Source organism: Phymastichus coffea, unplaced genomic scaffold (genome assembly GCF_024137745.1).
Source record: "Phymastichus coffea isolate CEN01 unplaced genomic scaffold, Cenicafe_Pcof_1.1 PCOF00048, whole genome shotgun sequence".
Classification (NCBI taxonomy): domain Eukaryota; kingdom Metazoa; phylum Arthropoda; class Insecta; order Hymenoptera; family Eulophidae; genus Phymastichus; species Phymastichus coffea.
The window spans coordinates 1,316,270-1,327,843 of record NW_026706859.1 but is presented as its reverse complement, the minus strand read 5'-3'; the positions used below and the strand labels follow the sequence as shown (position 1 = coordinate 1,327,843).

Here is an 11,574-nt window from a genome sequence, read left to right as displayed (position 1 = left end):
CGAGCGAGCGGCGAGCGCACGCCTTGACTCTCGTGGGCGCCTCCTCGGTAGTTGGCTCACAGCCTATATGTACATACATATCTCGCGTAGAGCGAGAGAGTAGCGGTGGGGGAAGTCGTTGTCCTCATTCGCGGCGGCGCTGCTGGTCGCGACCTGTTCGAGCTGCGCGCGCTGGCTGAGCGCTCTCCTCTCCACCGCCGCCTGATTCGCGCACTGCTGTACGCTGCGTGGTGTGTACCGCGAGTAAACCGAATGCTAGCACACTGCCAGCTAGTGTCTCTTCTGGAGCCGCCAGAGTCGCGCGCAGCTCCGCCAGAGCTCGTCTTTGTTTATCAACGACACGCGCTCGCGGCTCTCTCGATGTAACCGCTTTGGCTGTACTGTGTCTTCGGTACAATAAACGACAAAGCGAGGACTCGGTCGAGCACGTACTACACCTTCCGAGAGAGATGCAGGTTGACTAGCGCATTGTTGGCTCGCATCCTTGCAGTGCACGTTGTGTAAACACCGCGAGGAGGAGAGAGCGACAGGCCACGTGTGAGCGAGAGGTGTGACTCGCGTATAACGCGTCGCGTTTCCTTATCCTCTAATGTCGCCGTTGGTCGTTCATAGCTGATGCCCCTATTCTAGGGATTTACCTCCATCACTCGCCATTATAAGTGCGCGTGCGACCGCCAGTACAGCTGTACCGGACGGACACTACGTAACGCTCCAAAGAATTCTCGAGTTTTTGAAAAAAATTTTTTCATCAAGTTCAACGTCCTATACCCTCTGGTTTTTTCTGCTACGATAATTTTTGCCCCGGTATAATTGGTGCTACCGGTGCGGGAGCAGAAACAAAAAGTGGAGTGTAAACAAGAGGATAGTTGCGCTCCGGTTTCGTAACTCGAGTGGTGGTGGTCGTTACAGGGCTACCTATATCAGTGCTGGCGAAAGGAGAAGTAAAAAAAGAACCGTCGACTGCTAGCGGACAATGTGACGAAATGTACTCGAGCCTGGGGATATCGGAAGATGGAACGAGTGTCGGCGAGTCTGGAAGAGAGCTGTAAATCGTGAAAGAACAAAAGTGGAAGCCGATATAATAGATAATCGCGTTGGAGTACTGCGAGATAGAGCCGGAGCGAGAGAGAGAGAGAGAGAAAGAGAGAAAGAGAGAGAGAGAGGATGAAGGGCAAAGTCAAGGTATAGCAAAAAGGAGAACTGCTGCAGGTCGTTGGTACAGAGTATCTATAGGATAGTACGTAAGATGAAGGAGTAGCCGTGCGAGGAACAGGGGGCAGGTAGAGGAAGGGTGGAGAAGGAGGCAGGGAAGAGAAGAGAAAAGAAGCTAGATATAGATAGATGCATGTGGTTCACGGAGTGGCGCTCGGTGTCTGCACGGCGAAGAGCAGAGAAAAAAGGTCCTTCCGTCTCCGTGGCAGCCGGTGTCTCGGGTCCTTTCGCAACGGCTGCGGCGGCGGCGGCGGCAGCAGAAATCCCCGAGAGAGATAGTTGCAGCTACCCGCGCGCTACTCGCGAGAGCGAGAGGAGAATGTAAGGCTCGCCTGGCTCTCTCACCTACACGTCGCTGCACCCATACACTCTCTCGCCCATCGCGCTCACGGGCACACACGCGCGCCGCGGAGACCAGCAGGCAAAGTCGGAGCCCAAGCCGAGAGAGCGAGCGCTTGGCGCGGAGCCGCGCGGCGATGCCAGATCTACCTGGCCGCCACCGTCGCCGTTGCTACTTGCCATTGCAGCTCGTACCGGATACACATCGGTGAATCATGCCGTCGCTGATCCTGCCGCCGACACTCGGCCCACCAGCTCCGCCTGCTGTCTACTTGCCAGGTATCATCTTCGCTTCTTTTTGTGCCCCGCGAGCGCCAACTCGCCATGTTGATTGGCCTGGAGAACGCGAGTGCTACCAGAATTCGCCTCTGGCCAGACGCACCAATTTGTATATAATTCGAGATACAGTGTGAGGCGTTTTTTCAGTTGAGACAAGCTCAACAGGTCCTTAACCTCGTGGCTATGACTCACGCCGATTTACATCCAGAACCAAACTCCATCTCCGAGCTCTCTGCACTGCTCGTCTTCGGCGATTCGTCCTCTCTATTATTATCAACTTGCATTTGCTCGGAGTTTCGTGTTAACCCATGGTCACATCAATTTCAATTTATTCAACGCCGGCGATGTTCTCATTGTTTTTTTCTCCGTTGAATCCAACTGTAGTAACGTGGTACCCAACGCGTGCACATTTGACTCCCACAATAAGCACTAGTTTATTGAACATTTGCTTCTCGTATAGTAAATCTTCATCTGAAATTCAATACTTTTAGAGTGTGATCTGTTGAATTCAAGTTGTAATATTCATTTGCTCATCAATATGCGTAACAGTTGAATAGTCTTTTGTTTAAATACTCGAGTGACCCTAACGTCGGCGCGACTCATTAAAAAGTTGTTGGCAGCATCTTTTACAATTAGAATTGCGAGCAGGTTCGTTAACAAGGAATAAAGCACAGGATTATCGATGAGTTCTGTATATGCACATAAGCATTGAAATAAACGAGGAAGGAGATAGAAACGTAGGGAAGCTCATAACATAATAGATCACGTAGCGTATTGCGGGGTAAATAAGTAAAAGGTTGTGTGTGTGTGTGTGTGTGTGTGTGTCACGTGGGAATATTTACGAGCATTATGTCCCGGGCGCGCGCGACAGAAAGCATGATCGACGGAATCTACGGGGAGAGGGAGAGGGAGAAAGTGAGCTCGACTGCGCGCGAGTAATGTCCTGCGATGACGTGGAATTCACGATTCATATCCGGAATGGTATAATATATACGGACGCGGCCGAGCGAACAAGCTACGTAAAGCAGTGTCCAATCTTTTGCAGGGCTTTGAATAATAATGAGAGTCGGGAATATTTCAAGAGTGCATGGCTGCAGCGCAACGTTGCTATGTGTATACTCGAGGGGACCGTCAGGTGCAGCTCATTGTTTCTCCTAGCTGGTAACTACAGAAACTTTTGGCCTCTCCAGCCGTCCACGCTTTTATTTTTTTGTTGTTGCGTGCGTGTGCACTTCCTTTTGTGCGATCGAGTTCAGGCGGGATGTCGCGCGAGCGGGCGCAACTGTTTTATAGCGCTATCCAAGTTTTTAGCCTGAAAAGCAGCAGCTCGCCAAAGAGAGAATGCTAGAGAAGAGCGGAGGCTGCGGCTTAGTCAGGCCATTTAACTGCTTAAACTTTCGTTAGAGCGACGAAAGAAAGAGGTACTGGCTCTCGGAGAACAGAGCCGCGACAGCGCGCCGAAAAGGATCGTTCGTCATATACGCCCGCTGTCTTGAATGTGTACGAGGCGCCCGTGTCGCGGCGAATGAAAGACCTGAATTATTGTTGAATATCGCCGCTGTCATGCGCGGATTTTCTTTCTTTCCGTCTGTTTTGCGAGGCATTGCGCTCGAAGTGAGTGACGCAATGGTGCGTAATGATCTCGCGAGCCCATATAAAAATTTATATCGTGATTCATACTGCAAATAAAAAAAGCTCTGAAGATGTTTCAAGTAGATTTAATGATGAATTATTCATGACTATTCGGATAAACCTTTTTAACAAAATTTTTTGGAAAACCCACGTCGATTGCGAAAACTTGTAACGCAGACTCTTAGAAGCTAATGCACCTTTCTTGTAGAATTAATCCTCTTGATAGAAAGAAAGTCTTACGCGAAGGTAAAAAAAAGTCTGCTGAATGAAGTTTCAATCAATTGTCGAGTTCAAAACATTAACGTCCTATTATAATAGAACTTATTAAGATCATTCTCACAATTGTATTTCAATGCACTATGAGATAATAGTTGCGGAGGATCTCGATAAACTTAATTACGTAACGGTACAGATTGATACCGAATCGCTTCATTTACAGCAGTTGCGGGTCACGCGAATATTTAACAGTAAATTTACCGTGCAATAACATTTCTTATAAGAAAACAAAAGCACGACAGACAGAGACAGAGAGAAAGGCAAAGTAAAAATAGTTACGTTATTCGAAAACAATGGAACGAGGCAGCAAGTGGTGAATGGTTCGCAGGCAAAAAATGAAACGAGAGACTTGCCTAATTTATTGTCAAAGGCACATCCTCTCGATGTGTCGTCTCGGCGATCATAGTATTCGTTGCATTTCAACACAATGGACTGAGAGCTGCAGGGGGGGGGGGGTGTACGCCCGGAAACACACCCACTCGATTTCTGCTGTCGATGATAGGCTAACGAAGGGTTAAAATACCATCTCTCGGCAAACAATCGACGTGTTATACGCGGCTGCAATATGCATCGTTGGCCGGTCTGCCTACCTGACTGCCATACTGCCGTTCCTGGACGCGCGGATAATTGGACGCGCTTGTCAATTGAAACGCGTTCTACCAAGCTGTTCTATGACCCACAGCTTAATGCTTCTATATTTGTCTCGGACTGAGGACCGCGCCATCACGGCTCACATGATTATTACGTGCTGTACTTTCCAATCAATTATAACCAATTTTTTACAATTTTCATCTTTATCTTTCTGTTGTATACTTTCACCTGCCTATCATTCGTTCGCTTCCAACTAATCAACTATTGTATAATATTTATATGCACCTTACGTAGGCTCGTCTGTGCTCCAGACACTGATGAAAGTGCATGATATACATTTTCGAGAAGCTAAATAAATTGCACAAGCGATATTTATACAGTTTTTTTTGCATTTAAGCGCGGCAATATTTCTATCTCCAGTGATAGTGATAGACTGTTATAGTTGCGTAATAGACTAGTAAAGCATTAAAAAAAGACTTGATTGCCGATAAAAAACCAAAAAAACTTTTGTTTACAATGGCACTTGCATGGCCGTTCGTAGGTACGGACGAATAGTCGGTCGCAGCCGTAAAACAATAAAGCTAACCGTGGACCGTTGTAACGCGGAGAGTTGCGAACGAAAAAGAATTGGGCAGAAAAATATAAAAAGTATCGCTAAAACTTGAATAGCCGTTGTGCCGTCCGCTTCAGGAAAAATATCCAAATTGTTGGAGTTGAACAACGTAATAACGCGCCGACAAATTGAGCATGGAGAGCCGCGTGCAACAAAGGAGGGTGGATCAAAAAGAAAAAAAAAGCGCGCCGAGAAAAATGCACACATGAAGATCGGCCGGGGAACACGGGCGCGAGCGCTATAATTAACAGCGACGTGTAACAAAGGGAAACGCGCGTTTGGACGACGGCCTGCTGCTGACCGAAATGACGGAGCGCGCAGAACGAACGGGATCGCTAAAAGGAAACGTATCGGCATTCATTAGCCGACGTTTTGTCTCGGCCTAAATAGAGAACCGCGAGCCGCAGTCGCTCGCGCGAGAAAGAACGAAAGAAAAGAAGAAAAAAGAGTTGGCCTGATTCGCTCGCGTACTTCGCACGTTTTTGCCGCAATTAAGTGCCTGCAGCCTCCCCACCCACTCGCCTCCTATGCAGTTCGCGTGCGTGCGCTATACGCGAGACTCTCTCTCTCTCTTTTTCTCTTTTTTTCTAATGAAAATCTCTCTTACGTAAGAAGAATAGCAGGAGTCAGCGAGCCGCACGATAAGTACCACGAGCGAGCGAGTGAGAGAGAGAGAGAAAGAGAGAAAAAAAAGAGAATGACCTTGCGTGGTCGCGAATTACGTGCTCGCGCGAATTTCACTGCGCCGCGCCGACGCCGTACAACACTTCAGGCTCTCTCTCTCTCTCTCTCTCTCTCTCTCTCTCTCTCTCTCTCTCTCTCTCTCTCTCTCTCTCTCTCTCTCTCTCTCTCTCTCTCTCTCTCTCTCTCTGTTACTACATCCTTGCTGCGGCTTCCGGCGACCACGAGCGCGCCACGCACCGATGCGCTAGACAGGCTTTCTGCTCGTTTTTTACTTGGGGGAAAAAACAGAAGAAAAGAAAAAAACGTGTATCGTACACGTTGCGTTTACCTTGACGCCTGTCTCTCTCTCTCTCTCTCTCTCTCTCTCTCTCGCCATCTCTGCGCTTGGCGGCGATCACGAGGACGAGATATATGAGCGCTTGCTATCCATGTGCCTTACATACATACACTTTATTTTTGTAACGCCATGTCGTGGTTGTGATCCTTTCGAAACCGTCACTGTTACGCCCACCCACTCAAACTACTCGGCGAGCGACTGCACCGAGAACCATTCAACTAGAGTTTCACTTTTTCTCAACTTATTGATTTTTCCCTTCTTATCGAACTGTGTCACTCCGATACTTTCTTCTTCTTCTCCAGCGTTTGTAACGCTTTATACTGTTGCTCGTTCTGGATTTCTGACTATCTCTTACGACATCCCATCTGCCTATGAGTCAACTACTCGACCAGCAGCAGCAGTTATTTCACTGCAATTCGCTAATTCTCTCTCTCTCTCTCTCTCTCTCTCTCTCGCTGTCGGTAATTTTCATAATTGCTGGAAATTTATTTGGGAGTGGTTATAAATCCATATAGGTGTATCTAAACAAGACCATCGATATTATATTTTCATATCTCCAGTAGTTCAAGTAGGTCACTCTATAGCTTCGGCGAACGAGTTTTCACTCAAAACGTATTTGTGAAACGCGATAGGATCTATTTCAAAAGATACTATTTCGCAAATGCTAAATGTTTGGCAAACTAACATCAATTTGATTATTTTATTCGTATTATTTTGGCTTCTTGAAGAAGAATTTCATTAATAAATTTTGTTTTAATTGTTCAATGATCAATTGGTTTTTTTTTTAAGAAACACGTGGTAATGTTTGCTCTGACGTTGCACTCTAGAGCATGAAAATTTTAACTTCCGCATGGTTACTTTATGATTGTTGTTTGCACTTAACCAACTACTCGGCGTGGATACATACACAACAAATACCTTTCTAAATGATTAACTATACGGCAACAAATATGAACGATGATATCTAATTTCGAAATTATTTTATATGTACAAAACTACCTCAAAATTAATCAAAAATAATTTATTAATTACTTGGAAATTTTTAATAAAAATATAAAATGATTAAATATATAATGAAACATAACAATAAATTTGGTCTCGTCGCGTCCGTAGCAATACTATTTGGAAGTAGCAATGCATGGACAATGAAAATTTAATTGGCGCACATAATACCCAATATCAGTCGGATAATAGAAAATTAATGAGGATAAATGTTTCGCTGTATTATCAAATAAATATTAGTTATTCATCAATAACATTACTACCGGAGTTTTGATCGAGCAAAATGATGAATAAAAGAATGAAAATTCATCAAAAAGAAAAACTGTTTTTATCAATAAGGAAAAATTATTTCGAAGAGGAAAAATATAGAAACAAATTGAAATAGGGGATTCCGATGAGGCGACTGCCACACCGCACAGTAAAGTACGAAAAATTTAAATGATCGGAAACGTTGAAATAAAAGGAGCGGTGCGGTAGTGCATTTACACCTTAGCGGTAGCTGCGCATCTTTGTTGTTTATCGGTGTTTTGTTTCCTCGCTTAGACCCATCGTTTGATTGTAGATGGCTCGATTGGGACTTGATTTTACTAATATTAAAATAACGATTTAAAGTTGAATTAAAATCAAAGAAAATTTCACTGATTAAGAATGACTAATTTGTTAGTAAAGTGACAGTTGAAAAGAAAACTGGCAAAGACGGAGAGTATAGTGACAATTAATGAGTTGAGATTCTGAAAACGATAATACCAGGTTAGAAGCATCAGTTAGAGAATAAATTGTACAAAGTTATTATGTCGATGCATGAAGCTCATGAATTCAGCTTAATTTGAAGAATATACCATTTTCAATAATTAAATTATACATCATATACGCGATCGATTTTAAAAAATAACAAAATACGGGCATTTTTCATCTCTTGAAAAAAAAAAATCTTCAACATATAAAAATGAAACGTGAATCGATGATAATTCGATTTACATGCGAACAAAAGGTAAAGAGAATAAAAGTTGGGTAAAATATCAAGTAGTTCAAGTTCATTTCCTGGCAATAAATAACGTAATCCGCGCGACGCCCCGTTAGGAAACAAAAGCAACGCACACCAGCGCGTAATAACGAGCGACTTCATCATAAGCGCAAACAAAGCAGCCATCATCTAGTTGTTTTCGCACGCACTGTATAGACGTAAGACGCTGTCCATGCCGTGCACGCGACTTACCGCGACGTTGTGATTATCGTTGCAGAGCCGAGCGCCAGAATGTGCCATCGCAGCCGATAATAAGGAAGACAGGCGAAGAGAAGAGTGAAAAAGCCGAATGCCATTGGAAGTGTGGACGAGCGGTGCGAAAAGTGGGAGCAGCAGTGAAGCAGTAGCATCGCAGGCGATGCCGCTGTGCGGGCGAAGGTAGCGTTGCACGACGCGCACCTCGACCGCCTTGCGAGCCACTCGAGGTACCATGCGCACGGCTCTGCCGCTGGTGCTACTCTGGCTCCTCGTCCTCGTGCAAGGCCTGCCCTTGCAGCCAGCCAGACCGCATCTAGGTGAGTGCGTTCGCTCGTCCTTCGTCTTTTTTTCCTTGTCCCCTAAGCGCGTCTGCCTGCAAATACATTCGCTTCATCAGCGAGTTTGCGATGCACTCTTATCGCGCTTTGTGGCCCCATTCGCCGAGAGAACAAGTGCAAGCTAACTTTGCTTGTATATGCATTAGACTAATTTTCTGTGGATTACTGCTCGTCGCGCATACGCCTCTGAATTTTGCTTATTTAAACTCGCGGACGCACTCCATAGTAGATTGAACAAGAGCTAATTAAGCTCGAGCGTGTCCGTGGGCGCGCTCGCGCGCGCGCGAGTCCGTACAAAATCTGATGAGTTTTAATGCTATTTTCGAGTTTCGAGATTTCGCTTTGGATTGTCTCTTTGCTTTTAATCCTATTGGTGAGCTTTTTTATCCTTTCGTTCGGCGACTTCGGTAATCAATGCTACTCCGCAGGGATTATGACTGCGTACAAGTTCGTTATTTTTTTAGATTACCTTGGAATAATCGATAATAGTTGGGGATGAAATTTTCCGCTTGGCAAAGGAACTTATTGTGCAACAATGAGCTGCATGCCACAAGCGCATCTTTGTTTCGAAAGCTTTGGAGCCTGCAAAAACATGAGTGTCATTTATAAAAGAAAGCACCGAAGCTCGAATGAAACATAAAAATGAAAAAAACATGCAAATTACAGTCTGTTGGCATAATAATCGTCGAAAGAGAGAATAGCAGATTTTAAAAGCGAGTGGTGGCGCACACGTATATATGCGGGTAGGCCGGTAAACGGCGTGTGTTGCCGGTTAATGTATACATCGTATGCGCCCTATGTACCAAGCTCGTCCCAAGCGTGCGCAGAGCTGATCCTTAATTGAGACGCATGCTCTTTCGGATTTGCCCGACGTGCCAAAATGCAGCTGCCACGCACTCTCGGCGCCTAGTCGGCTATTTCGCAACGATACACGCGCGCGCGGAGCGGCGACCACGTCACTCGCAAATATATTAACGATGATTCACGAGAGAGAAAGAGACACGAAAACCGCGAGAAACTTGCACTTATTCCGGATTAAACTTGCTCTAGCTTTGCTTACGGATTTTATTATTTAGCTTCAGCGGCGCCTTTATCGCGTCAACTTTTTCCGTTTCCTCCGTTTAAAATGCTTTTAACGCGCCCATGGAAGAATCTGCATAATGGATTTTGCACTCTAGCGAATAAAAATTACTGGTAAAATCGGTTAACTTTTGTACTCTGCCTGCCTTCTCTCTCTCTTTTTTATCTCTCGGTATCCTGGAACTTTGAGCAAGTTCTCTCTCTCTCTCTCTCTCTCTCTCTCTCTCTCAACTACCTACTTTCAAACACTCATTTGTTCGTCGAGTAATTTTTTCCGCGGCGCGGAAAAAATGACTTTGTAAATAATTTACACGCTAAACGAGTTTCTTTGCAAGCGCGAAAGGCAATGGGAGAGCAGAGTAGCAGCATTGCGTTACAGAGAGAAAGAGATATGTAACACGAAATTACTCTCAAAATTAGACTTTCACTCATGAGCTCGTAACAATACACTTGCACGACATCTCCAAGAGTCGAGTCCTTTTGAAAGAGCTTTCAAAAGTGTACACGTATCTGGACTGGAGTGCGCGGTCGACGTGAAGGAGGAGAGGAAAGAAAAAATGTTGTCATTGTTCGGGAACAATAAGCATAAGGTTCTTTTCTCTCACTGCCTGCGACTAGTTCTCTCTCATATTAGCAAGGTGCGTCGTCCTCTCGAAGACACGTCGTCATAATAGACACGCGCTGGCGCGCTCTTGAACTTTGGGCTGCTGTGTGTGCGTGAGTGCTCTCCGCGTGACAATGGCTTCGCTCGCTCACTCTTGGCACACGCGCACAATTAGCTTTATGCTCGATATAGGCCGCGCCGCGCGCGTGGGAAAACCTACTGCGTTATAGACCTACGTAGGATGCGGTTGTACGTGCAACTCTTCGGGAGCCCACGCGAGCACAATTGTATTGTCCCGTTTCTTTCCTTGCGCCGCGTGTATGCTCAATAATTTTTATCGTTTATTCAGGCGAGTTCGTTGCCCGATACACTCGGGATCGTCGAAGTCGACGGACGTTTGATTTGCGCGCTGACCAACGGCAATGCTAGTTTCGCCTTGGGAGCATCGCGCGCAGTCCAATTTTTCTCATTTTGCCGAACAGTTCGTGTCATTTTTCTTATTTCGTAAATTTTCAGCTGTATCATCGTGCACGTGAACGCGTTACTGTGTCAACGTGGATTGATGACGTAGTCCTCCACAAGCCTATTTCCGTACCTATTATCATCATTAAAAAACGATTAAAGAAGCGAGTTTATTCAAGCACCGTAATAAATCTACCAAGCGAGTAAATCACCGGTTCTTTTTTTTTACTTCTTGCAGTTATTTAATTTTTGAAAGGAGGTTGTGTGCGGTGTAATAATAAACTTGCGTATTAGATCATGTTTACTGGTGTCGTGTAAAAGAAATAGAGAAAGAGAGGTAGAGACGGTAGCGACCACTTGATTAGCTGCTGTAATATACATAGAATGCATTAACCTCAGCTAAGAGCAATAGCATCACTCTCGTTGCAGTAAAAACTCGACGATTCTTAGTCATGTGATTTTCGTGTTGCTTTTTTTTGCCTCGGGACGTCTAGTTGCTGCGGGATTTTATTCGGTCGACGACACGCCTCCATAGTGATTTACATATCTGACGCGAGTGCGCAGTTTCAAAGCGTTAATGCCTTCTTCGTACAGTATGTTCTCTCTCTCTCTTTCTCTCTCGTGGGCGCTCGCTAACGGCGTTTTTCACCGAGATTCAATGATTTTTTTTCGTGGCGTCCATTCACGTCTTTGGCCATTACAGTACGATAACCTCGCGTGAGAGAGAGAGAGAGAGAGAGAGAGAGAGGGAGAGAGCACGTTTCTCCAATTTGCCTGCTATTCCAACTTTTTAACGTGCCACGTTGAAAATATCGATAAAAGTCCGTGGGATGCTGTTCTTCTTGGCTTTTCTTTACCATCTCATGTGCCTTTTTCCCGCGAGCAAACACGCTGTTATATATT

General features: G+C 45.3%; 1 protein-coding gene across 2 annotated transcripts in view; it reads left to right on the top strand.

Annotated features, from left to right (window-relative positions):
• Positions 1 to 269: 269 nt before the first annotated feature.
• The window catches only part of LOC131665234 (disintegrin and metalloproteinase domain-containing protein 10), a 72,298-nt gene continuing 60,993 nt past the window's right edge, over positions 270 to 11,574 (top strand). For both annotated transcript variants that reach the window (XM_058936984.1, XM_058936983.1), the window contains exons 1-2: positions 270 to 1,830; positions 8,207 to 8,504. Coding sequence is in view for 1 of the 2 variants with exons in the window: in XM_058936983.1 (XP_058792966.1) it covers positions 8,420 to 8,504 (85 nt within the window). In the remaining variant the exon portion in view is untranslated. The remainder of the gene's footprint in view (positions 1,831 to 8,206; positions 8,505 to 11,574) is intronic.